Raw genomic sequence first — 25,774 nt, forward strand, 5'->3', positions numbered from 1 at the left:
TAGAGCAATGAGGTTTGCTCCTCCGTGCTGTCTTCATGATATCCAAAGATTTGAATTTACGTGTGATCTACAATCCTCAGGAAGCTTGATACTCGTGAATAGCTGCTAGCACACTACACATGTGATCAGCTGATTGTGCTGCCCCTCTAGCACTACCTGGTTTCAGGAACAGAATTTATCACTTTTGTCTTGAACCCAAATCTACTGCCTAGCTGCACCTCTAGGTGTAGAAGACATGAACTTCACGTAGAAGACATGAATTCTTCATGAAGAAGAATTGTGTAGCCAGCTGGTGAGAAAATGTACCAAAAGCAGGATGGATTCAAGCTGGTTACCTAGACTTTGAATAGCCCTCAGTTACTTTTTGTCTGGAATTATGACCAAGGAAGATCCAGTGGTAGGGATAGCTCTACCTTTGTTTAGTAAAGCCAAGCTCCTTGCTGTTCATCATTTCCCACCACACCCACAGGTTTCATTCAGCTTCATAACATATGAATTTTCTGGGACTAGCTAGAGCAGCTTCTTTCTTTCTAGATAGCCCTAGGTGCTGAATATATTTGTGCTGAACAGACAGACTCTTTCAGCATTTCTCTCCACTGAGCAGCTTGTGCTCCCTCCATTAGCCCTAATACAGTGTTGTTGAAGCATGCACTAAGATTACACCCTTCAGTTTTAAAACAAACAAGCAAACACAAAGAAGCAACCAGGGACTTCAGCCATTTCACCCATCCATGCACTGAAGCTACTGGGCTGCAAAGCACAGAAATCACTGTGCAAGTCATACTGACATTGAGTCCTTCCTTAAAATAATTTCAGGCATGGAAGAAAAAATCTTAGTTTACGTGCTTGTCTTTGAACACCCCGGTGAGCAGGGCCTGTTTCTGGCAGAAACATGCCATGGCTTAGTGAGGCAGGAGTGCACAGGCACGGAGCTCCTGGCTGAGAATTTCACTTGGCTGCCAAAGCAACATAGCTGGGAACTTGCTTGCCCAACGTGCTCTCTGGCAGCATGGAACATTAACTGACATCCTGGTGCAGATCCAATTATCTGTCTGGGAGGCTGTCCAGCAACAGACACCAAAAAGACAGGTTCAAGGAACCTCATCAGGAATAATTACAAAACAGCTTGCCTTAAGGTGAAGTTTCTTCCTGTTTCCAGACAGTGAAAAGTTGGTGTTCAAGTACAAAAGACATTAATCTTTGAAATATATTCTTTCTAGCTATAGGCATGATTCTTCTGAGCTTTCATACAAATGCCTAACACCCTTTAGAAGATCTGTCCACTAATCCCTGTGCATTTAGTTTATTCATTACTCTTGTACACTGCCTGTTAGAGAAATGATATGGAGTAAAGGTGGGCAATAAAACCTTAGTCTCCCATTGCTTCTCTGGAAAAGAACACAGCTCTGTAAGACTTTTTGGACATTGTTTCTCACTCTTCTGGTGAAGGGCAGATACCAGGTGCCTAGGTGAGTCCACTCCTCTCCCTCCTCATTTTCATGCCTACCTGTTGGGGGTGCTCCTACACTGCAGGCCATCCCAGATGACTGTGGAAACAGAATGTACAATTTCTGCTTCCAGATGACTGAGAAAAGTAAAATCAGGGTATTTCTAATGCTTTTGCCATGACTGCCCTTCCTCCATGCTTGAACAGTTAAGGAGTGACATGATGGCAAATGACATAAGCTGCATTGCAACTCGAGAACCTTTGTATCCCAAACTGTGTAACAGAATAACCGCCTGAAATTTGAGAACACAGTGGGAATAAAGAGAATGGAGACACTTCTTAAAGAAAAGAGCTACCCATTTGCACTCAAATGTGATGCCAAGCCGGTTCCTTGTGCAGTTCTAAGTCTCACTGTCAACACAACAGTATTCAGGCAAGGCTCCATTTAATTAATTGTATGAAGAGAGAGAATTCTTTTTTTTTTCTGCATGTAAGTTTCTACTAGGCTGAAAATAGGCAACAGAATTCGATCTAGATTGTTAATCTCTCAAGTAATCCTGACCATTCAAGGTATGGAAAAGAAAGGCTGCCTTGTTTCCCAAATGGCACACAGAACTTCTAGATTACATTCATATATGAAGATGCATACATGCACTGTTGTCCTCTGATGAATATATATGGAAGGTGCTAGAGACCACAGATTCCCCTCAACATCTTGTGCTCAATATGCTTCCTGAAGAGGACAACACTTGTTCTGTCTCAGATGCCGTGGGTGGAGCTGACAGTCAGTCAGCATATATGTGACTGGATGTGTGAGTAGTACAAGCTTCCAGAAACCCCTTAAAAAGCACAGACTGAGATTTTCTAGGTTGGACTCTAGTCGGATGTGATTTGTGTTTTTTTAATCTTCACACTCTCTTTGTACTGTCATGAATGCTTTATTCATGTTTCCTTTTATTATTTTTATATTGACTTCTTAATATTTTGAAAAATGCACTCCTATTCCCTCTTCAGCTAAAAAAAAATTAAGAATAACATTACTCTAATGCTGTAACAAAGAGTCTGAACTGCATTGACTATTCCAACTACTCTGAAGCACCTCCCATCATATTATTGGATTCTTCAATCACTCTTAAATGTGGCTTCTTGGTCTTTGTTAGGTTGATTGAGGGAATCTTTAAATCCATTAAGCAGTAGTTTGTGAAGAAGTTGTGATGTTCCAACCTTGACAGCTGGAGAAATACATGAGGTTCATGTCTAGTTCACAGTGAGCAAACAGATGAGCAGAGATCAATACAGTTTGGGTTATTTCCTCTCTAGACACACAGGGGGTATCATAACTGGGGTCTTGTTTACCAAGGCCATTTCCATTTCCTTTCTTCTGTGTTAATGAGGTAGACAAGTGTATAGTTTATGAATTCTCCTCTCAAGCTCAACTTCCTAGTGAAAGATACACAGATACAGTCCCAAAGCTCTGCTCCCTCTCGAAGCACATTTTCCCACAGGCAGGTACTAGCCTGTTTGAAGGGACACATAAGCTCTGCCATTCTGGTCACTCTCATGTGCCTGTACCAAACAACACTGTTGACCCCAAGAACACTGGTATCCCTTCTGTACGGACTGAAGTGACTTATGGGACTGGTACCATTCCCTGATCACTCTTGACAAAAACTTGTGAAAGAGTTTCAGCTCACACATTCCAACTGTTTGTTTAAAGCTGACTACTTATGTCTGCATTTTCTTCAAAACAATATTCAAACAACTCTGCCTCATGGCTAGGGTGAGAAAAAGAGGAACTATTTTTCAGCAGCAAAAGGTTTCAGATGTTTTTCATTCTACTTTTCATTGTAAGGGGTTCAGAACAAAACAAAACCCAAGATCTGAATACTCAGAATTTAGGAGTATCACAGGTTATGCCTTTCCTCACAAGAATGGGCTTCTGAGAACCAGAACCTATTTGTTTCCCCCTTCCCACTTGCATATCTTGCAGGATGGATTCTAGGAATTGTTATTTATTTATTCTGTTGCAGTCCCATAAATAGAGATGGACTGTTTCTCACGCTGGCACAAAAGATTAGCAATTCCCATCATGAAGCAGACCCAAGAACTGCACACGAAGTAGCATTGAATTTCGAACCCTTTACTCTGAACCTGTTTACCAGGTGACATCTGTTTTTGCTTACCACATACTGTGCACTAGCTGGAACTTCAGTTCTGAACTGAGCTGGCACACCAAGTGATAGCTTGATGCTCATCTCCATCTGAGGAAAAATTTCTCACACCACGATGGCATTCTTCTGAAAAAAAAGCTAATTTTTTGTTGCCTTTATTATGTCTTTGCAGCTTTGCTGGGCTCTCAGCCATAAATAAAGCCTGCTGATGACTTTGTAAAGTTATCAGATACCTTTTGTTGACAGACAACAGGCAACAGGTGGTTGTGATCTGTCCAAGCCATTATTCCATTTCCGCCCTGTGTTATTATAACCTTCCCTCCCCAAACCCATTCCCAATGTATGACACCAGCCACATGTAATTGTCACCAGTCATTTAGTTCTGCTTTCAAATATGGCAAGGCTTTGTTTTTGTTCATGGAACAGGACATGTAATGTGCACTCTCTGGTGCATTAAGTCTTCAAGTAGCATACTGACATCGTTTTCTTACATTGAAAATCCCTCTGAATTTCCCCAGAACCTTTCCAGAGTTTGAGACTAGTGGAATGAGGATGATGTAAACATCACACTTCAACTGGCTCAAGTTGATTCAAATGGACTCGCATGAGCTGGATGCTGTTTAGAATTTTCTTCTGGTGACCAACCAGGGTGATTCCAATACGCTGGATATCCCTGCAAAAGAACAGAGGACACAGAAGTTGCTAAAATGAACTGCTTGCTCTGAACAATCTCAGTCCATTTTGCTGTAGATGCAAATCAGTGTGTATGGATATGTGCGTGTGCTGATCTGTGTCTGAGAAACAGCTGACAAGGCTTCTGCTTTTGTTTGACAAATGTGCGTGGGTGGAGGGGGTGTTGGCAGAACTTGGAAGGTACAAAAAGAAGCAGTGGAACTGGGCCATGAAAAGGATCAGAGGGCTGATCTCCTACAGGAAAAAAGAGAGTTGGAGCTGTTCATCCAGAAGAGAAGGCTCCAGAAATATCTTTCTCAATATATAAAAGGGGCTTACAAGAAAGATGGAGAATGACTTTTTACCAGGCCCTGTAGTGACAGGACAAGGGGCAGCAGTTTTAAACAGAAACAGGGTAGGTTTAGAGTGGAGATAAGGAAGGGTGGTGGGACACAGAAACAGGTGGCCAGAGGAAGTTGTGGATGCCCCATTCCTGTAAGCATTCAAGGTCAGGCTGGACAGTGCTATGAGCTACATCATTTGATGTAGGTGTCTCTGCTTATGGCAGGGGTGCTGGACTAGAAGATCTTTAAAGGTCCCTTCCAACCACAACCATTCTATGATTCTGAGAATGTTCGTTTTCCTGGATCCTGTCTTTTACATAACACTTCCACCCAGTATATGGTGTGGCTGGTTCTATACAACTGCTTAAAAGTGGTTGTTATTATCTGTGCTAGCTGTCATGAACATGTAACAGGCTCTCTGCAACACTGACAATACATTTTCTGATGTACATTGGATCAGAATTAGCTCTCATAGATACAGATTGCAAGTGTGTTACAGCATGGATGGTGTCCAGAGGCCCTATTAGGATGCAAGGAAGAGCAGCTACTTTGCTTTGACTTCCCTCTCCTTTTTCATGTGTATGTATTTTCCACATAGCAAATTTCTCAGACTGCTTTCAATTTCTGCATGGAAAACTCAGTGTGTGGTATCTGTTGCTGCCTGCCCTGCTACTTACTCGAGAGTCATGCGTGATATGACATCGAACGTAGCCAGACCAGCCTGGTCAAAATTCTCCTTGTAGCGGCCCATCTTGATAGCATCCAACCACTCATGGGCATTGCTGAGGGAAGGGAAATCTGGAGGGCAGTTGCTCAGGAGAGGCTGAGATGGTCTGCAAAAGAAAATTAACCAACCCAATAAACTGATTCTTCTTTCCCATTGCCCATAATTTCTCAGGCACATTCTCTTCTTGTTGCCCAAGATCCTTCCACACTTCCTTGGTCTAGACCTATCAGCTGGGCAAAGAGCTGCAGTGAGAAAGTTTCTGAAAGAGATATGAGACCTTAAACACCTTTTTGTCTTTGTGACTAGGTGTCCCTCTCCTAAATGTTCTCTTCTGGTCAGACAGTGACCCATGAGACAATGAGTGCGTTGTTTGAGCTCCAACACCCACCAGACAAAAGAATTGCAGTAAAAGGCCAAAGAGATCACTGTTTTATGTATGGCATTTGCTCTTTTCCTCATCATCTGAGTCTGTTCCAAAGCTATAACACTCTTTATGCGCTGCTTTTACTAAAAGGGGCATCACTAGATACTTTTCCCCTCCCTCAGCTGTGGAGCACATTCCACTGAGACAAGATTTATAACCACAGGGAAAAATCCTCCAGGCCAGCAGGATGTAACTTCGTCATCAGCCCAGCAGCCAACTAACCTTGGCACTGTTTATCCCTCCAGAGACTTCTTCTTTGCTGACCTCCTGCCTCTTGTTCCATCAGACTGCAAAATGCAGTTGGGAAAATATGCGATGTACGCTGCAGTTCTAATTATTTGTATGTAGAGAATTCCTTCCCTCCATACGATAAAGTCTTCTTTTTCTTCATCATGTCTTGTGGTCACACAATATGGTGTGATCACAGAATATCTCGTGCTGCTGCACCCAGATGTGCACCTCCCTTCATTCCCCATGACCACTCAGTCATTCATCCTCAGTGCAACTCATCGAGATTTATCTCCTATCACATTTGGCACTCAGAGCTCCCCATTAACTCAATCAGGATATACAGTTCTCCCAACCTGCTTCCTCTCTTTTTTTACTGCTTCCTGTTTGTTCCCAGTCTCAAATGAGAGGGTTAGAAAAAAAACTATAAAGCCTGATTTATGGCTTTCTTTTCCTCATGATGCCTTCTGATAGACAAATCCTATTATTTTGCATTAATCATCATCTCACCTGCTGGTCCCAGTGCCAATGGCTTTGAGGGCTGATGGCTTGCGAATCATTTTATCCAGGGCACTGACTATTTGCTCAAATTTGGGTCTCTGGACCCTCTCCTTCTGCCAGCAGTCAAGCATGAGCAGGTGCAAAACAGTAGGGCAGTCTGGGGGTGGTGGCAGGCGATAGTCCTGGTCAATGGCATTAATTACCTGCAGGAAAAGAAGAACAAAGCTTTATGACAACTGGGAAAATAAAAGACAAAAGAGCTTCAATCACTCAGTTTGTGTGGCTTTCTTCTGCTTGAATTGATACAGGACAAAAAAGCAGATGTACATCCTCACCACTTGTAAAACTTACATCCTGGTTGGACATGTCCCAGTAAGGCCTCTCACCGTAGGACATCACCTCCCACATGACAATGCCATAGCTCCAGACGTCACTGGAGGAGGTGAACTTGCGGTACTGGATGGCTTCGGGGGCAGTCCAGCGGATGGGGATTTTGCAGCCCTGGGAAGCACACAGAAAGCAAACAGAATGTAGTGAGATAAGGACTGCTTGTGAAAACATCACTGACACCAGATGTTAGAAGCACAACACAACCTGGAGTACAGAGTGACAGTCTGATTGATTCTGTCTTGAAAACAATGCTGGTTCAAATTCATACTATGTTCAAGGTTTCCACCTTGTTTTACTGACAGGTATTAATGAAAACAGAGAATCATGCCTCCTTGCTGCTGCAATCTTATGATTTTATACTTTCAGAGCATTACTTTACTGCGTTTGAAAGTGCTATATAGCAAAATCCTGCTGAGTCACAACCATTTGGATATCCAGAATAAATTAAATAATGCCAAGTTGCAGTGACAGGTACGCTGAGTAGCTAGCATTAACTCCTTTCTCTTTTCATCTTGACCTCTCTAACTGCAGGTATGACCTGTAAGATGAAATATCATTCAGGTGCTGGTTCTTCAAAGTGCATGGATCTAAAAATTGTTCCATTTTTCAGTGATTGAATTCTTCATCCCCTTCTTTTTCAACCCACCTGTTATACTCCCACCCCTTTCGCAGTATGTGTGACAGGTCTCACAACTTCATAGGCAATAAGCTCATTTGGTGGTTGGTTGTAAGCCCATAAATGCACTTAGGCCATTTATTTTTTCTGTAGGAAATAACCCAACTCTTTCTTCAAAGAGTGGTAGCACAGGATTGTAATCTCTCCTTCAGTCCTTTATCCTTCCTATAAAAAGCTAATGAAAGGGGGAAGATAATAGCTACATCAGACTGTGAGGTTTGACCTATTCACTGTCATACCACAAAGAACAGCACTGAGCCTTCATATGGCAGAGAGACTCAGACACTCAAGTTATTTCTAATTTTTACTACTTTGGAACAAATAGCCCACAGGATAGAAGGCTCTACTTCACTCCACATACAGAAGGCTTCTCTATGGTCTCAAGATGGACTAAAGAGGGTACACCAAACCAAGGAGGAAGAAAGGAAAAATTTTTATTTGTCAACACTACAGTAACTCCCACCCCAGCAGTGACTCACCAGACCCCCAGTGTAGGTGGGATTGGAAGCATCATCCTCCAGGAAGCGGGACAACCCGAAGTCTGACACCTTGCACACCAGGTTGCTGTTGACCAGGATGTTTCGTGCCGCCAGGTCACGGTGCACATAGTTCATGTCTGACAGGTAGCGCATGCCAGCTGCAATCCCCCGCAGCATTCCCACCAGCTGCAGCACACTGAACTGCCCTTCCTTCTGCTGCAAGGGAGGAGGCAAACACAGGCTCTCATGGCCACAGAACATGACCCCAACAGGGGAGACTAACAAAGAGCACAGTAAGGAGGTGGATTTATGAAGCTGGAGAACACACATCTTAATTTCAGCCCAAATCTGAAGGTTCAAGGACAACAAGTAACAAAGGAGGATGGGCTTAAAGCAATGAACCTCAAATAAAATCAGACTGGTTATCTTTTCCTCCTCTTTTGGCCACATCCCCCTTTAGCATCCTACACCTAACCTCACTACTAAGATGACTAAATAAAGGTGAGCAGACAAATCTGCTTTTACTAAGATCTTTACAATAGCATCTAAGCAGTTCTACTCAAAGGGTTCATGTGCCCTTCAAATTGTACCTACCAAAACATTTGTGGCAAAATTAGCACAGCAAGAAAGGATAAGTGAAGCAGCTGTACTACATAGATTGTCCGTATTTGTGTTTCATTACTAGAAAACTTGAAATCCAAAAATAACTGCAAGTTTCATTACTTCATTACAATGTTGAAACTTGAAAATATTCTGTGAAATAAAGTCTGAAAAACATTATTGGAAAGGAAAAATTTGCACCATGTTGGCCTGAAACCACTTGCTGTGGCTATTTGCTAACATTTCTATAGCACTGGAAGACTTAGGGAGACAGGAGTGAAGAGGAAGAACAGGCAAAATTATCAGCTCTGAGACTGGCACAGAGTGAGTTGAAGAGGTTAATGGCTGTGGTACCCTGAGGAAGGAATCCAGCGATCCATTCTCCATGAACTCCGTGACAATCATGACCGGTCGGCTCTTGGTGACCACCCCCTCCAGGTGGATGACATTGGGATGCTCGAATTGCCCCATGATGCTGGCCTCGCTCAGGAACTCCCGCCGCTGCTCCTCTGTGTAACCTGACTTCAAGGTCTTAATAGCTACCATGTATTCACGCTTTCCTGGGTGTTTCAGGCGCCCAAAGCATACCTCTCCAAACTCTCCTGCCAGGGAGGGAAGAAACACACCTCAAGTAAGGAAACACAGAAAGAGTTTTAGTCAGATGTACTAAAGTATTCTACTGTGGACGACTTTGAGTGATGCTCAGAAATAGGGTTATGGAACTGTTTAGATTAAGACAAAGTTTTTGGTGAAGGTTGGAGACTATGACATCTTCAGGGTTCAAATGAGGAGTTCTGAGTCTACAAAGGGTGTTTTAAACTTGGTTTACATCCAGCATCTAAGGGTTAGTAGGTTAAAATAATTTCGGAAAAAAATGAAGGTTTTGATATCCTGGGACACTTGATGTACCACGGATCCATGGCTCCATTTCAGGCCAGTAGTGAGCCAGGTCTCAAGGTGAACAAGAAGGCACTCTAAGTAATCTGCAGATTCTCACACTACCTGATCCAATGACCTCCTCAATCTTGATGAGGGACACATCAATCTCCTTGGCAAATTCTCGAATGGCTTCATTGGGATCTTCATAGGTTGAAGGATCAATGTAATACTTCACTCCAAGTCCTGCAGTGGGAGAAACAGCCCAAAACATCACCAGAATCAAACCCTCAGACACACAGGTGCTAATGAGTCCTGAAAAGAGACAGGCCCTTGCCATCTGTTGCTCAAACACACTTACCTCGTGCACCGATATACTGCTGCAGGCGGTCTGTGTATGGAGTCTCTCGCCTTTTACTGCAGGACACAAAGGAAAGGAAAGTCAAAACACACACAAGAGTCTCTCATCAGATGTTGGGGTAGGCTTCTCAGTGCAAGACTCAGAGAATCCTTGAAAAAATTAGGGGTAAAAAATGAATGTTAAGATCCTGCCCATCTCCTGGTAACCAGTGCAAGCTTGTTTTCTACGTGGTGGTTTTCATACCACTGTTGGCATTCCCACTTTAGAAATGACAAATGATAGGACTTCCAAGACTATTCTGAAAAAGAATATTACAGTTTAACACTACTGCCTTGGAAGTTTTCTTGCTATTCAGGCTAAATTTGCATTTTAATTTAATTTAATTCCAACAAATTATTCTTTTCAATTATAATGTATGCCTTCTTCTCTGATGCCTTTTAAGTTCTTCAAAAACATTCTAAGAGCCATTTACTCTAATGCTTAATATGTATAGATCTCCCCCAATTATTTTTCCTCCTGGCTTTATTTAACAGCATTTACTTTGGCCATTCTATGTGTAAGTATGGTACCCAAACCAAACCACACAGACCCAAACAGATGGAAATCTGTTCCTTGATGTGATTTTTGCATATGCAGATCAAAACAGGTATGGTCTTTATTATTGCAAGGTTTATTGCATATATGCATCTAATTTCCAGTAAGCATAGGTCCTTCTCAGCACAGGCATTTCTCAGATTTCATTCTACTTCTGAATGTGTATGATTCAATCATTTATTTCCCACACAATCTAATTATTTTAGAAGTTTAATTCTATTCTTTGTTTGCATCAAATCTATTTGAAATTTTCAAGCTAATTCCTTTGTTCCAAGCAATGTTCTGTTTTTTTTCCAAATGTACGTTTCATGCTAGTTCCCAATCATCCTATTAATTAGACCAGATTGTACATCAAACCCTACAGTATCCTGCAGTATCCCTGCTGTCTGCATGGATTTGTGTCAACTCATGTTTTGCCGTTTCAGCACGAGACCTTTTAGCTGCTGATTCAATTAACATTTGAAGGCAAAGTATCATGAAACATTAAGATATTTTTCTTTATGAACATAAGTAGTTCTGACATTCTAACAGCTAACAGTATTATTCTTACTTGTCAGTCTTATCTCTTTAAATTCTCCTTTCAGAATCAGTTTTACCTCCAAAATTTTTCTCTTGTGCAAAGAAATTGGCTTTGACGGGAGCCTACACCTAAGAGCTCTAACTCTGTTGTTGAATCTGGAAGCCAGGTCTACAGTAATGTCTTTTATATGTTATCTAGCAAATTAATTGTTTTCCATATAAAAAGTCAACAAAACAATTAACTAAAATAGGTGTTTCACAGCGCATATTGTCTGAAAAATGTGTACCAACAATTTATAAAAACAAGTTAAAGTTGTAGCATTTGACTCTACATATGTTCAACCTTTTAAAGAACTACTCATTTCATCTGGTGTTCCTCATTTTCTGAATCTTCAAACTTACTTTTCTTATCAAGGACAGATTTAAAATAGAAATTTGGTATCTCCACTTTTTCTGAAAAACTGTCATTTAACTGCACATAACTCCTAAAGTATAAATGAATGTATTTTTTATGTTATTTCCTCATATGTATATTTACAGATGCCATTAATGTCTTTCCACAACACAATTTTGGTAATACTGACTTATTCTGGGTTTGGTTTATTTTTTTAGAAAAATATATGCTTTATTGAGTTGTGCACATAATATCACATTTCCAACTGTAACAAGAAATTGTGTTTTTAACAGTTCAAAGCAACAAAAGGAGGCAACATTTCAAATGTAACAATATTTGATAATTCTTTTCTTTCCAAAAAGAAAAATATTAAAAGAGAATATACATAAGAGGAGAAAACAAATGTAGAAAAGGGAAGAGAGCAAAAAAGAAATCATTAAAACTAGACGTCACTTTCTAAAGTTAAGTAGTTTATACATTTTTTTAGGTCAGCAGAAAAAGCTAAAAAGTCCCTCTTGCGCAAAGGCATAGTAGAGCAAAGATACAGAAATCCATTACTGACAATCTAGGGGATTAAGTTCAAACCTCAATAAATTCAAGGAGTGGGTAATGACTGTTTCTTTTCTTCAAATAACAAAATCCCCATTGTTTACTTTTGTACCTCTACAAAAATAGCAACCCTTACTTTTTTCTCGTTAAAATTCGTCCTTTTTATTTTTTTTGTTGTTTTTGCTGCAACAGATTATCTCTGCAATCTTTTATATGTCCTTTATTCTTTCCAAAATGGAAAGCAGTATTTGCTTTCTTTAACCTGTATTTTATGAGCTAGCATTCCATGGAACCATTGGGGTTGTATAGATTTTATTCTTCAGCAAATGAGCCCTTGTCTCTCAGTCCTTGGTGAAAGAGTATTTATCACCTTCTAAATTACTGGATATGCATACTTATTCCACCAATCCTTCTCCACTATATTGTTTCATTCTTCACTTGCTTGCCTAAAATTCAATTTACATTTCCTCATTCACAGCAATGCATTTAAATACCTTTCAAGTACCAACTTTGAAATGCTTTCCTTGTGTTCATACTGCTAACTAGCCAAATATCAGCTAAGTACATGAGTGGTTTACCAAAGGAGAGGCTCCTGAGATAGGAGTAATGGGGCAGGATCTTTCCTTAATTAGAGAATGGCATCTCAAGGACATCTGGATAAATGCAGATCAGGCTGTTTCCCTTGGGATGGGGTAATGTTGCGGGGATAAGGAAGTTCCACTGTCTGAAGTGCACATGAGCAGGTCAAGGAATTCACCTCTTGAAGATGATGGCAAGGATGGCAATGGCAGCAATTACCAAGAAGGCCAGACCCCCGAGCGCTGAGCCCACGATCAGCGGCAGCCGGTCCTGCACCATCTCCGAGCGCTCCCCTGCCAAGGAAGACACACATGCACACGTGGATGCAGAGGACTGGTGCTGTGCAGAGTTTCCCTTCTGCTCACCCACAGCTCACCCATAATTCCACTCCTACCAGCCCTTTGCTCCCCAGTTACTGTGCTTCTCCAGTGCCACCATCTCTGCATTGAAAAGCCAGTGCTCACTCTGAATCCACTTTCTCCTCCCCTGCTCCACTGACAGCTGACAGGCCACTTAAGCACAGGGTAGCTGTACACCAGGGCTGTAATCCCACTGTTCCCTATTAATGCAGCTTGCTGGTGACATAGGATCGGGATCCTGCTGGAAGGCAAGCTTCTGCACATACACACCTTTGCGTCCTGTGTCCCACCCATCTTTTACACATTCACAGAGCTTTGAGCTGTAAGATGTAAGGGGTCAAACTACAGCAGTGTATGGTGCTATGTACTGCCAGATCCCCCTGAAGAAATTTTTACTGGCACACTCTGCACCTACTGGTCAGAGGCACAGAGGCAACAAGGAGCAGGGCTGAGGAGTGCAGCAGTAGCATAAACAATACCCTCTGACAGCATGAAGCTCCTCTGGGTGAACAAATCTGCATATGCAAGTTATGAACAGAAATGCAAGTTGAGTAGGAGGGTCTGGTAGCAGTGCTCCAGAGGATAAGCCAATGCACTCAGGGACACAGGCAAGTGGGAGGTGATTGTGTGCAGACCTCAGCACCAAATGTCAGCACTCACCTCCCGTTAAAGTCTGGAAATACATCTTCCCACTGTAAGGGCCGTAGCCGACTGCTGTCCTAGCGCGCACTTGGAAGGCATAGATCTTGCCTGGGCTCAGACTTGGTATCGTGGCCATGTTGGTCTCACTAGTTAAGGTCAATGAATTATCCTCATCTTCTGCCTGTGAATGTCAATGACCAAAAAGGAATGTGAAACTTCTGCCTACACTGCTCACTCTCCTCATCAAGGCATGACAGTTTCCATGTCAACCCAATATTCTTTGAACCTTTACAGAGCCTCCCAACAACAGCTGCTATTCCAGACCTTACTTCCTTGTACACTACTCATTCCTCACTGATGCTTTTCATTCCCCCAGGCCTGGGCTTTCCACAAAGCTCTGCTAAAAACTCTCAATTTTAACAAAAATGAAAGACGAAACTTTGTCCTGTGGTTCACTTCTTGAAACTCCACACTCATGTAGTTTCCTAGGAGCAAGAACACATGCAAAGCTGTATCCAGGAAGCTGCTACACGAGTTATCACAAATAGCAGTCCTTTTTACCACTTAAAAATAGTAGTCCTGCAAAATCCTGCAAAAGGATTTTTTCTTATGTGAAAGATCAGTAATATGGAATGGGTATTTGTCTGAACAGCCCTACATGTCTTCCCCTCCAGTCACAAGAGATGAATGTCACAAGATGTGAATGGAGGACAAATTTGTACTTGCCACCCTGTATTTCCAGCACACAAAGAGGTATGTGCCACTTAGCAAATGAAAGAGTGCATTCCTCCTCATAAAATTTCTCAGAGATGTCTGTCCAGGCATGAATAGGGACACAAGATTTCTCTTAAACAAATGACAGACTTGCAGTGAATCCAGTTCCAGTAAACATATTTAGAAACTTCAGCTCTTTTCACTGTTGCCTGTATCAGCTGATATTAAACTCATTGTTAGGTGCAGCTTTTAAGCTTAAACAAGTGTCTTCTCTTTTCTTAAAATCTGGCTTGTCCTTAGATGTTTACAAGTTGGGAAATGCAGACGGACTGATGTCAGATGACATCACAAACTTCTGGTATTGCTAAAGTTTGCTCCTTCCTCATAAGTGAAGCATTTTTTTCCACCCTGTTTGTCCTGATGCAGGGGTGCATCTCCCAGACAGAAAATGCTCAGTATCACTTTCTGCTCACCTTGTCAAAGTAGCGTAGCTGGTAATCCAGGATGATCCCATTGGGCTGGTCTGGCTGAGGCCACGACAGTGTGATGCTATTGGTAGTACGACTCACCTGATGCATCATAGGCACAGCAGAGGGGACTGGAATAGAAGACAAAAAGGAGAAATTGCAAAGGGATAAGCACAAAAGTGAATTATAATTGAGTATTTCTTAAGGTGAGTTAATAAGTTAGACCAGCGCTTCCTTCAATTTTCCTTAATTTGCATGACGAAATACTTCATAAAATAACCACAAGAAATCCAGGCACAATACTACTCCACTGGGAGACACAGTCATGGACAACTCAGACTGAAAGAAAATGAAAACAATCCACATCCAACTGATTATGCACAGGAGTTAAGAAATTATCTATATTATAGGTGGAATTTAATTCTGATCTCCAAATGTGCAATTTTTACAAGCAAGATGAGAAGATGCTCCATGCCACTGCCTTGTTTTAAGGTCACCTTTGGACAAAGAATACTGCTAGTGGTGAGAACAAAGGCTGAGCACGTTACTTCTCTTCTGCTTCTCCCCCAGACTGGAATTCTTTTCCTGGGGGGGGGGGGGGGGGGGTGGAAATCAAGTATGGGCTACCAGAGTAATGGAGGCCTTGCACATGAAGCAATTCTGGAGAATGGAAATCCACTTCTACAAACACCATTCATGAACCCACATGCACACACAAACACACACACTCTCTGGGTTTCTGCAAAAGCTAAAAGTGTATGAGCTTCATCTTGGGAAGAGATTTCCAAGTAAAAATTTCAGGACAATTTTAAGAGGATCTTTCAGCCTGCTGGCTGTCTTTCCACAAAGATCTTCTCAAGTTTTGCTTTCTCTCTGCAAAGAAAATGTCACGTTGCCAAGAAACATACAGGTAAGCAGCTAGGGTATCCTCATTTTCCTAATGGGTGCAACATTTTCAGCAACATTTAAATTTTCCAGAAAAAGCATGCCAATAAAAAGCTGCTACCAAACCCCATCAGTTTTAGAAAATAGATGAAAACTTCCTTGATGTGAAGAATGAAGCAGAGACATTTGGCAAATGATCAAAACCTGCAGAGTAGCATTTTCTTCCCTCATTATTAGTGAAAAAGATAAAAGGATTGTTTTTAATAACAAGATAAAATTATTCTGAAAAACATATTTCAGATGGGCTTCAAACAGCTCAGGCAAGTGGGAACTAATTTAAAAATGTAAATGAAACAAAGTAAGAGTCTAAGCAATAAAATGCTTTCTCTCCTCATTACTCCTTTTATTTTTACCATTTCTTGTCCTTCAAACAAGATGACACAACTGCTTCACCTGCCAATGAGAATGTTGTGGCAAGAATGGAAGGGAGCAACAATTAACCAAGACCATATGTAGCATTTAAGATGCAAATGAACAACAGAGTATTAAAATGTTAGGAGGTAACTTGTCAGTTAGCATTTGACCACGACAGATTCTGCTACATTTAATGCTCCAAAAAGCTGAACTCCCTTCCACTGAGACACCAAGCAAACACATAGGAAAGGTGCAAACCTAAATACACAGCTACACTGCCAGGGAACAGTCCACTTCCTTCTAAGAGTCTATGAAATTATCAGAGTTAAATCACCCCTCAATTCCTCTCCCTCCCACCTCTAACAGTTATTCTTCTCTTGTTTCTCATTTCTTATGAAAAATTCCCCAATTTTTTCTCTACCTGGAAGAATTACCAAGAAAAGAAACAGCAAACATATCACTCAAGTGTATCTTTTGACCATGTGCCACAGCATTCTAGAATGTTCCTATTATCCAGATATGTACAGCACTTAGGGTAATCAGATGGTGGGGGGGGGGTGTGGGAGACAACCAGAATACTGCAGTCTGTTGTATTAAAAATAGTAATTTCAGTGATTTGCACCTAATAAACAGACACTGCTTAGAGCAAAACCCATTGAAAACTCTCAGAAATAAAACCAGCTATGAACTACTGCAAGGCAGGTTGTCTTCAATCTGCCTCTCTGAGACAGAGTTTAGATTTTGGTACATATTAGCCTCCCTTTTAAGGACCTAAAAAATTATGAAACACTAGCCAGGGAGTTCTTCCATCACTTGAAGTAAAACAGGTATCAAGATTTCTCCTTTGAAAAATTTCAGACTAACATACTAACATGGTATGAATACTAATACTAAGGTGATGTGCAATGCAATTATAATTGTTGGTGGAGAAAGAATGTATTTCCTGTCAGAAGTGTATTATAAGGTTCTCTCAGTGTTAATATATTAGGAAATATAAAGTTCAAGATTTTATGTCTATAGACATTCAAAGTACCATACCTCTGCTGCCACACAAGTGCTAAATGAGTATTTTCCCTTGTTTGCATGCCAACTACTAAAAAGGTTTATAACAGAACTTTGCTTTCAAAGCTTTCTTCTGTATACACAAATGTGTCCAGGTCTATAGTGATTTGCCAGTTTCATTCTCTTCTTTTTACACGGGGTTTGTAGACATAGACTTGTTAGGTCTAATGGCAGCTGAAATCACCGTGCCTGATTCAGTCCAATATAGGCAGTTGAACTAGATGATCATTATAGGTTCATTTCCAACTATTCTATTCTATTCTATTCTATTCTATTCTATTCTATTCTATTCTATTCTATTCTATTCTATTCTATTCTATTCTATTCTATTCTATTCTATTCTATTCTATTCTGTTCTGTTCTATTCTATTCTATTCTATTCTATTCTATTCTATTCTATTCTATTCTATTCCATTCCATTCCATTCCATTCTATTCTTCTATTTACTGAGAGCAAAAATCATGCTGTGAGATCAGATCTTTAATTATGACTGAAAAAGCAGTTCTCTTTGTATGCAATTTAAATAATAGCAAATGTATGGAAAATTCTTTCCCACATAAACCCTGTTAAAGCTGTAAAGAAGTCCAAACATCGATTAAATAAAAATCCCAAATTCTATATTTTGTGGGTAGTCAGTTGAAACCCTTCTACATCACAGGACAAATTCTTTCCTGGCAGCAGACATGCCTGCAAGACTAAAAATCTATCTCAGTCAACAGACCAGGTAATTAAGGAATGTGAAGGAAGAGCAGACTCATTTAACAACATGTGGCAATCCCTACTTATGCAGAGCACAGCCAAGTGCCATTCTCAGCAGACCCTGAGCATTTCTGGCATGTGACATTCAGCCCATATTCCATTCCATCAAGATACTTCAGGAGAGCCAGTATGTCCCCTTTGTGGTTCTGCCTGGAGGACTCCTGTGGGATAATGCCCTGGAGGGAAGAATAACTTAAAAAAGCTAGTTCATGTGCAAGGATTACCTCTTCCAGGTGCAAAAGCAGTCCACCCCAACAAGCACAAATTCAGGCAAAAAATGCCAACAGGCCTGCATGTTTGAACAAGGAGCTGCTACCTAACTCAGACACAGAAAGGAAGTACATGGAGGCAGAAGCATGGACAGGTAGCCTGAGAGGAACACAGAGGCATTGTCCAAACATGTAGACACTTGGCTAGGAAAGCCAGAGCCTACCTGGAATCACATCTGGCACTGCATGTCAAAAGTGAGAAGGGTTTCTCTAAGTACACACGTGGCTCAAGGAAGACCAGAGAACATGTGGGTTGACTGCTGGATGGTACAGGGGCCCTGCTAACACAGGGCATCCTCTTCACATCAGTCTTTACCAGAAAGTTTTGCTTTTAGGAACACCAGGTCCTGCAGACCTTGGGAAGTCTGCAGCTGGGAAGATCTTCTTCCTCATGCCAGATCAGAAGATGGAAAATTTAGGCAAGCTACATAATTCCATGGGCCCTGATGAGATGCATCCTTTGGGCTGATGTCATTTTGAGGGCACTCTTGATAACCTTAGAATCATCTTTGTGACTGCGAGAGATGCCTGAGGACTAGTGGAAAACAAGTGCCACTCCTTTCCTCAACAAAGGAAGGAAAAAGGATACACGGGCAGCTAAACCTCACCTTCACCCAAAGGGGTTGAGTCTCCAGCCTTGGTGATACTCAAAGGTGTGCTGGGTGTGTCAGGGCCAATTTGCTTGAGGTGACCCTGATGAGCAGATGGGCTGGAGAATATGGAGGTATCTTCCAAGCTTAGTCCTTTTCTGATTCTGAGGAGACACTCACTCAGCAGTACTGACTAGATATCCACAGAGTACAACAGGAGTTCAGACTCATGGGTCATCACTCACCCAGGACCCAAACTAAACCCTGCCAAGGCCTGTGTGTTGCATCTAGTTATTTATGTGCTTTCTTCCCTTTCCATTTTGCACCATCATCTTCTGAAGTCATACAGTTTGATCAACCTCAACGAGGCCTCTAATGTTCACTAACATGCCCCTACATTCTCTCATAATTATTTCACTTCTGTTACCTCTTCAGATATCCCATTGTCCTCATATTCCATGCAGATAACATGAAGACCCTAGCTTTGTTCCAGCTTCCCAAATATCATTTTCTGGGAAGATCAGTCTGAATGCAGCATGGAAATTCCCTTCTTGATATGTTTATTATCTTATCTTTATTTTGAAAATGTCCTATTTTTCCACACATTTCAAATTAGTTCTGGCCCTTTCTCTAAATACCCAAAAATCCTTTAAAAGTATCTTGGATTGTCTTCTATCATAACCTTGTACTTTTGCTCCCTGTGGATGAAAAGTGCTTTAAAAGGGCAAATTAGTCAGTTATTTTAACTTCCCTCTCTTATTATTAGTTTTTATGTATGCATTCCATTCATGTTTAATAAAAAGGAAAATAGCTTTTATGACACAACGTGTCATGTTTTGCTTTGTATTTTATACTTAATACTTGCTCAAAAGGTTTCTGACTTCATTTAAACAGCAAGACTCAAATTTTGAAAACAAGCACATCAGTTCTTTGCTCATGCTGCAGAGATTGGGCATAGTAAAGAAAGAAACTGGAATAGCTCTTTTTTGTGGAGTGGCCATAGAAATTGTTATTAACTCCCAGTCACAGCTGGGCAAATCCATTAAAGATGGCTAAGTTGACAAATGTCACTAATGTCACTAATGTCACTAAGGAAAAAAAAAGAGTATTTTTGTTGTTCCTACGTGAATAGAAAAAAAAAAAAGTTGAATTCTTAGGGAACTTGAGTGCTCAGGGTTGGCAATTAGAACAAAATAAGCAAACAGCTAACGACCTTGAAAAACAATGTACGTAATTCAGAGGACAATGAACACTCACACTCCACTTGCTGTACCTGCTGGCTTTAGCCTGGCAAAACACAACAGCAGGCAGCTTTTCACAGCTCTCTTCTTATTTCTTTCTTGTTTTGAACATAAAAATGTCTTTTTCCCTCCTTTTGCCAACCATGTCTACTGTACTCTCTTGGCCCTCTTTGGAAAAGTAAACATCTTCAAGCTATTCATCATTTCCCTTCACAATCTCATAATCATACTTGGCATTTAATTCCTTTCCTCTCCTCACACCATTTCATGTGAAAATCTTCTGTCAGGTCCTCTTAAACTTCCTGGCACTACCCAGAAGTGTCCTTGTCCCCATTCAGCCTCTTACACAAGCCTTCAGACTGTCTAGCACTCATTTCTGCAGTGCTACAGATTTTGGGTATTGCCAGGTCCCACTGCTCTGATTGTCACTGATGCAGAAGGCTGTTACATATATTTTCACAGGTACAAGGCAACCTGGTCAAATAACCTTTATCTTCACATACCTCTATTAGCTCTCAGAATGTCTGGACTCAGCTGAAAAAACCCAATACATTTGGTTTTAAAAGTCTGCATTGATTTGTTCCAACATTTAAATCTCTGCTGCCTTTCTTTTTTCCTCTTCTTTCTAGGAATGTAACAACTGCCTGAACGAATAAGTTCAGTAGCATTTCTCTGGCAACAGACATTACTGCATGCTTCAGTGAAAGTTGCAGGGAAAAAATGGTAGTTACAGGTAGTTACAGCTGTGCATAGAAAAAGTTTCTTCACAGTCCTTTAAATGAAAACCCGACTTCTGTCCTGAGACATATTTGTTTACCCTGATAAGTACACTTGAAAATGCAAAAATAATTAATAAAAATTTAGTCAGTTTTATTTTTTGTAATAATATGGTAGGAGTTTAAGTTCTTTGCATTTTTGTGTGTCAGGTTCACACCTATGAAGAAGTATAACTTCATTAGAATTACATAATTGCCTTTCATCATGTGGGTCCTGCTATCTGGAACAGCCTTCCCACATCTCTCCATACATCCTGACATTTATTTAGGTATTCACCCTCCACACTTCAAACCTGAGCTGAAAGCAATTCCCTTCTCTTGTCTCATCTCTGTACAGTTCTTCCGGTGATTAGCATATCTTATTTGCATTTCACACTATTACTATCCAAACAGGTTTTATTACTCCCATCCAAACAGGTCTCATGTTTCAGGTTAAGTCGTACAGTAAAGGAGGTTTTTCAGTGACAGCCCTTCTAATTCTGATTTCAGGGAAATGGTCACTGAAGAGTAGGAACATCATAATCAGTCTGCCACAGAAAAATGTGATTGTGTAACCAAAGGATCCTATCATGCTCTGAAGATGAGCCCAGAAGACTGTGAGGGGAAAACAGACTCTTAGAGGAACAGTGTTTTGGAGACAGAGATGAAGAGTGAACAGGTATCATGGGAAGAAGAAAAAGTAGAATTTTTCCACACAGAACATTGCCTAAAATACCTCTAACAAAGGGACAGGAGTATTTTTTAGACCAGCAATTAGAAGAGAGAGAACTCAACTGATGTATGAGCAAGCAGAATCTTCAGAATGCCAGGACTGGAAGGTCTTTTATTGGGTCATTTTTAATTCAGTGGAGAGAAAATTTTTACTATGGCCCTTTATCCTGACACTAAAACCTATTTCTGGTTTGCTTTTTTTTTTATTTCTTTTTTTTTTTTGTGCCATTCATGTTTTCCTGTACCCTTTTTCTCTCAGCATGAAAAATCCTGAAAGTTGTATCTCTGCTTGTATTGTAATAATGATACTAAAAGAAATAATAATAATAATTGTTACATCAGCACAACATCAACAAGCAATGCTAAAGTGAAAAGATGCTGAATGTTTCAAAAGGAGGGGGTATGGATGAGACAGACCACGTGATGGAGGAAGCAGGGCCTTGGTAGTATGAGCTGTCAGTACAAATCGAGGGCAGCTCATCTCAAGCTCACTCCTAATGATCCCAAGAAAGAGCAAGGAAAGAAAAACTGTGACCAAATAAAAAAGAAGCCACTCAGTACACACTGATGTTTAAGAAAGTCGTCTTCCCCTGAAGCAGCTTTACTGCACAAGAGAGGCACCTTGGAGAGAAGCACCCAACATACCAGGGACACCCAGAGACACCAGGAGACACCTGGAAGAGGAGTGGTCAGGAAATTCAAACAGAAGAAGAGGGTAGATCTGGTGATTCCGGGAAGGAGGAGGAAGCAGCTGCTCAATTAAGTTATCTCTGATATAGATAAAGAATGTTGAGATGAGAAGCATGAAGAAAGAGAATTCTAGAGGATGTTAACAGAACACCCACCTTTCTCTAGGAGAAGCCAAAGGAACTGCCTGGAATTACCATACAAATTACCCAGCCACATTTTACTGTAAACAAAAACCAATCACCCACTTGCAGCCAGCCTCTTAAGGGGACCAGGGATGCTAGAGGTGCTTTGCTACTTGATGACTGTGAGGTAATATTTCAAAGGGAACAAACAGATCAACCCCCTGGCACCTTTCCTAACAGTAGGAAATTAGTTGGGGGGGGGGGGTATATATATTCCCTTTCTTTCCATATAATAGAACCAGAAATAATAAGACGTGATTTAACCAAGCCCTTGATGCCACATGTGGTTTCATAGCACTTCTCTGGAGATTTACCAAAACCTTGTTTTGCAGGGGTTTCCACACTACATTCTGGAATCTCATATGGGATTTGTTTCAGTTTAACATTTACACCACTCTAAATGTTTGCAGACATTTTCTGTCACTCAGTTCAAAATGTTCCCCCTCTTTCTCCTCTTCATCACATTACTCCTCATTATGTCCTCTTAAACAAGCTGTGTATAATTCCTCTCTGTATTAGCTTATACATGCTTGTGAAGAACAACATATGCCCAGTCTCTTAATGCTGACATTTAGCAGAACTCTATGCCTGGATGTGTGTCTCTCTCCAGCTCCTGTAAATGGTATTTACAGGAAATAGAACTCTGACTGCCCACACAACCCATTAGTATCTTAGTTTAGTCATCCCCATGGTTTCTAGTTACAAGGATCACAACATCTTTGAATATAACTGCATAACACGTTTTTATTATTTCTACCATGTAAAGAGTAAAAAAAAAAAAATTGTTTCCTATTAACAAGAAAATAAGAAGATGAAATGGAGAAGAGTAGGGGACAGAGAAAATGAAGAGCTTCTCTGGCAAACCAATGATCACAAAATCCTCATCAAACCCTGATGGTGTCCCTTCTCTTGCACAATGGAACGATGTGCTTTGTCTGACCCACGGCGCTATGTCACATGGAATCTTCTCCAGGACAGCTTCTTCACCAACAACCACAACAGCTGCTAAACGTGAGTTTTTCTGCCAAGAGGGAAGAATGGAAAGCCCAGAACAAAAGTGAAACTGTGGAACAAGCAGGGCAGGATAAGAAAAGGCATGACACAAGTGTAAAAAGTCAAAACTCCAGGATTCAAAAGATACAAGCAGAAGTAGAAACGTTGGGACTCGGCTGCAGGGGTCTCCTCACCTGACTGGCTGGTGCTAACGTTGATGGTGGCGAAGTGGGGCGCTTCTGAGCTCAGCTCAGTGACCAAGTTGACGGCCTGGATCTCGAAGGTGTAGTGCACCCGGGCCAGGAGGTTGGAGACCTGGACGCGGCTCTCGGTGAGCCCCACCTGGCGCGGCTCGAACTGCACGCTGTCCCCGCAGCGCACGCACGGCCCCGCCGCGCCCGCCGGGCACACCTTGCACACCACGTTGAAGAAAACGTCCTTGCGGCCGCCCAGGTCCTTGGGCAGCCGCCAGGTCAGCAGCACGTTGGAGCCAATGATTTCATAGCTGAGGTCACGAGGAGCAGAGGGGATGCCTGGGAAACAGAACGAAGGATCAAAATCCCGTGAAAGAATGGGAGAGAGGTGAGGGAAGAAGGAGGCAAAGCATTGGGAAAAGAATGGAAAAACAAGTTGCTTCTTCTTCTCATTCTTACTCTTTAGTTGTTTCTTTGAGCCAGGCTAAGAAAAACACACTCTTTGCTACACCAAGCATGCATGTTAACAAAGGAACAACTGTATTAGCACATTTTGGACAAACAAAATTACAAAGAAGAGTTTTTGTTTCAAGGGTGTGACTTTTTCATTTCCCTGAAAGAACAGCCATTGTTTGGGAAGTGCCAATCCCTTGAAATTTTAAACTTTGCACAAGCTTAGTAAAGATTTCTCTCTACTGAGACCTGTAATTCTCTCCTTTGCACCTAATATCTCTGAACTTTCCCAGACTTCAGTTAATCTGTTGCATCTATTCCAGGAACTGGACACCAGTTTTGCCTGCAATTATTCCTGGTGCCAGCCAGATTCCTCACTGGTATCAGAAGTGAACTCTGAATGCTGAAAAGCTGCCCACTCTGTGCATCCAACACTTCCCTTGATGGCACAGAAACAGTGAATAGGAAGAGGAAAATGCAGAGGCTGAGAAGAAGGCATGGGGATGAGAGTGGGAGAAGACACTGCAGCTAAGAAGTGAAAAGTTTAGAAAGATAGAAGCAGGCAGCAGGATTGCACTGCTAAACCTGGGCACAGACACAAAGCAAGACAGGAAGGGGAGGGACAGAGGCTGAGCCCAGTAACAGGGAGGGGTAAGGGAAACATTATTTACAGAATATTTCCCTCTGAAGGCTGTAATGAAACCCAATAATCCTCATTCTCACCATCACTCTGCAGCCAGGTGCAGAAGCAAAGGGAAGTTTTGGGTTATTTCAAAGGTCTTGGGAAGAGGGGAACTGCAACTCCCCCCAAATAATTTGTGCACACTCTCTCTCATTAACTGCCCTTCTTACTTTCAACCACTTCATCCGAGCACTTACCAGTGCAGGGGGCATCAGAATTGTCTGAAGCAGATCGATAGTACCGGTTCTGACACACACATTCCCGGGAACCCGGCAGTGGAGCGTGGCTGTGGGCAGGGCACAGATGGCAGGGGTCATCTCCCACAGACACTTTAAAGAAACCAGGGGCACAGGCTAAGAGGTAGAAAAATAAGAGAGGCAAAAGCAGGAAAATCATTAATTCAGATTTCAAAAACACTGTAATCTTATTTACATCTAATTTGTGCAGCCACTGCTGGGAGAACTTATTGCATAGAGCTACTACTTGTTTTGGTTCTTTATAGAGCATATTTTGTTCAAGTTGCCATTTCAAAATAGTTGATTTTATTCTATATGTAAGGGTTTAAATTGATTCACTGGCAGATGAAAGAGATCCAGTCCTGAGACAGCTTTGACCACCTCGAATAATTGTCTTCTCATTATTCACTCAAAGAGCTTTTAGATTGGAGAAACCAAAGAGCCCAGCCAAGTGACTTGTCTTGAAATATCAAAAAGTGATCCACACCTCCTTCCCCCCATCCAACACAGTCACAAAATTGGATTTTTATGCTGCCTACAACAGTTTCATTGCTTAAAGTAATATACACTACCATTGCTGATTTTGCATTAAAACAAAGAGCAGACACTAAGACTGGCACTGCTATTTTTTCCTGTAGGTCTGAAAACTTCCCAGTAATGGATAAAAGCATGTTAATTAGTCAAATTTAATCTGCAAATGCATAGGAACATGCATATCCAACAAGCTGAAACAAGGATGGAAATTCATCCTACAGGGAAAGAAAACAGAAAAAACAATTTATTAACCATATGAGAACATGGCACATTCTAGCTTTGGCAAAGATGCCTAATAGGAAGTGCTTGGACCTTATATTGAAGTGCTAGGATACAGCTTTTACTACTTTTATGTAAGTTCTCTTACATCTGATTTTCTATATAAATAGA

General features: G+C 41.3%; 1 protein-coding gene across 2 annotated transcripts in view; it reads right to left on the reverse strand.

The window, feature by feature from the left end:
- Nucleotides 1-3,571: 3,571 nt before the first annotated feature.
- LOC306800889 (ephrin type-B receptor 5) overlaps nucleotides 3,572-25,774 on the reverse strand; it is a 65,981-nt gene continuing 43,778 nt past the window's right edge. For both annotated transcript variants that reach the window (XM_079303335.1, XM_079303336.1), the window contains exons 5-17: nucleotides 24,812-24,967; nucleotides 23,480-23,818; nucleotides 14,720-14,844; nucleotides 13,551-13,713; nucleotides 12,710-12,824; nucleotides 9,897-9,952; nucleotides 9,662-9,781; nucleotides 9,014-9,261; nucleotides 8,060-8,275; nucleotides 6,866-7,015; nucleotides 6,524-6,717; nucleotides 5,312-5,467; nucleotides 3,572-4,291 (exon numbers count right to left, since the gene is read on the reverse strand). In XM_079303335.1, the coding sequence (XP_079159461.1) occupies nucleotides 4,183-4,291; nucleotides 5,312-5,467; nucleotides 6,524-6,717; nucleotides 6,866-7,015; nucleotides 8,060-8,275; nucleotides 9,014-9,261; nucleotides 9,662-9,781; nucleotides 9,897-9,952; nucleotides 12,710-12,824; nucleotides 13,551-13,713; nucleotides 14,720-14,844; nucleotides 23,480-23,818; nucleotides 24,812-24,967 (2,147 nt within the window). In that variant the 3' untranslated portion in view covers nucleotides 3,572-4,182. The remainder of the gene's footprint in view (nucleotides 4,292-5,311; nucleotides 5,468-6,523; nucleotides 6,718-6,865; nucleotides 7,016-8,059; nucleotides 8,276-9,013; nucleotides 9,262-9,661; nucleotides 9,782-9,896; nucleotides 9,953-12,709; nucleotides 12,825-13,550; nucleotides 13,714-14,719; nucleotides 14,845-23,479; nucleotides 23,819-24,811; nucleotides 24,968-25,774) is intronic.

This window comes from Erithacus rubecula (assembly GCF_903797595.1).
Source record: "Erithacus rubecula genome assembly, chromosome: 1".
Classification (NCBI taxonomy): domain Eukaryota; kingdom Metazoa; phylum Chordata; class Aves; order Passeriformes; family Muscicapidae; genus Erithacus; species Erithacus rubecula.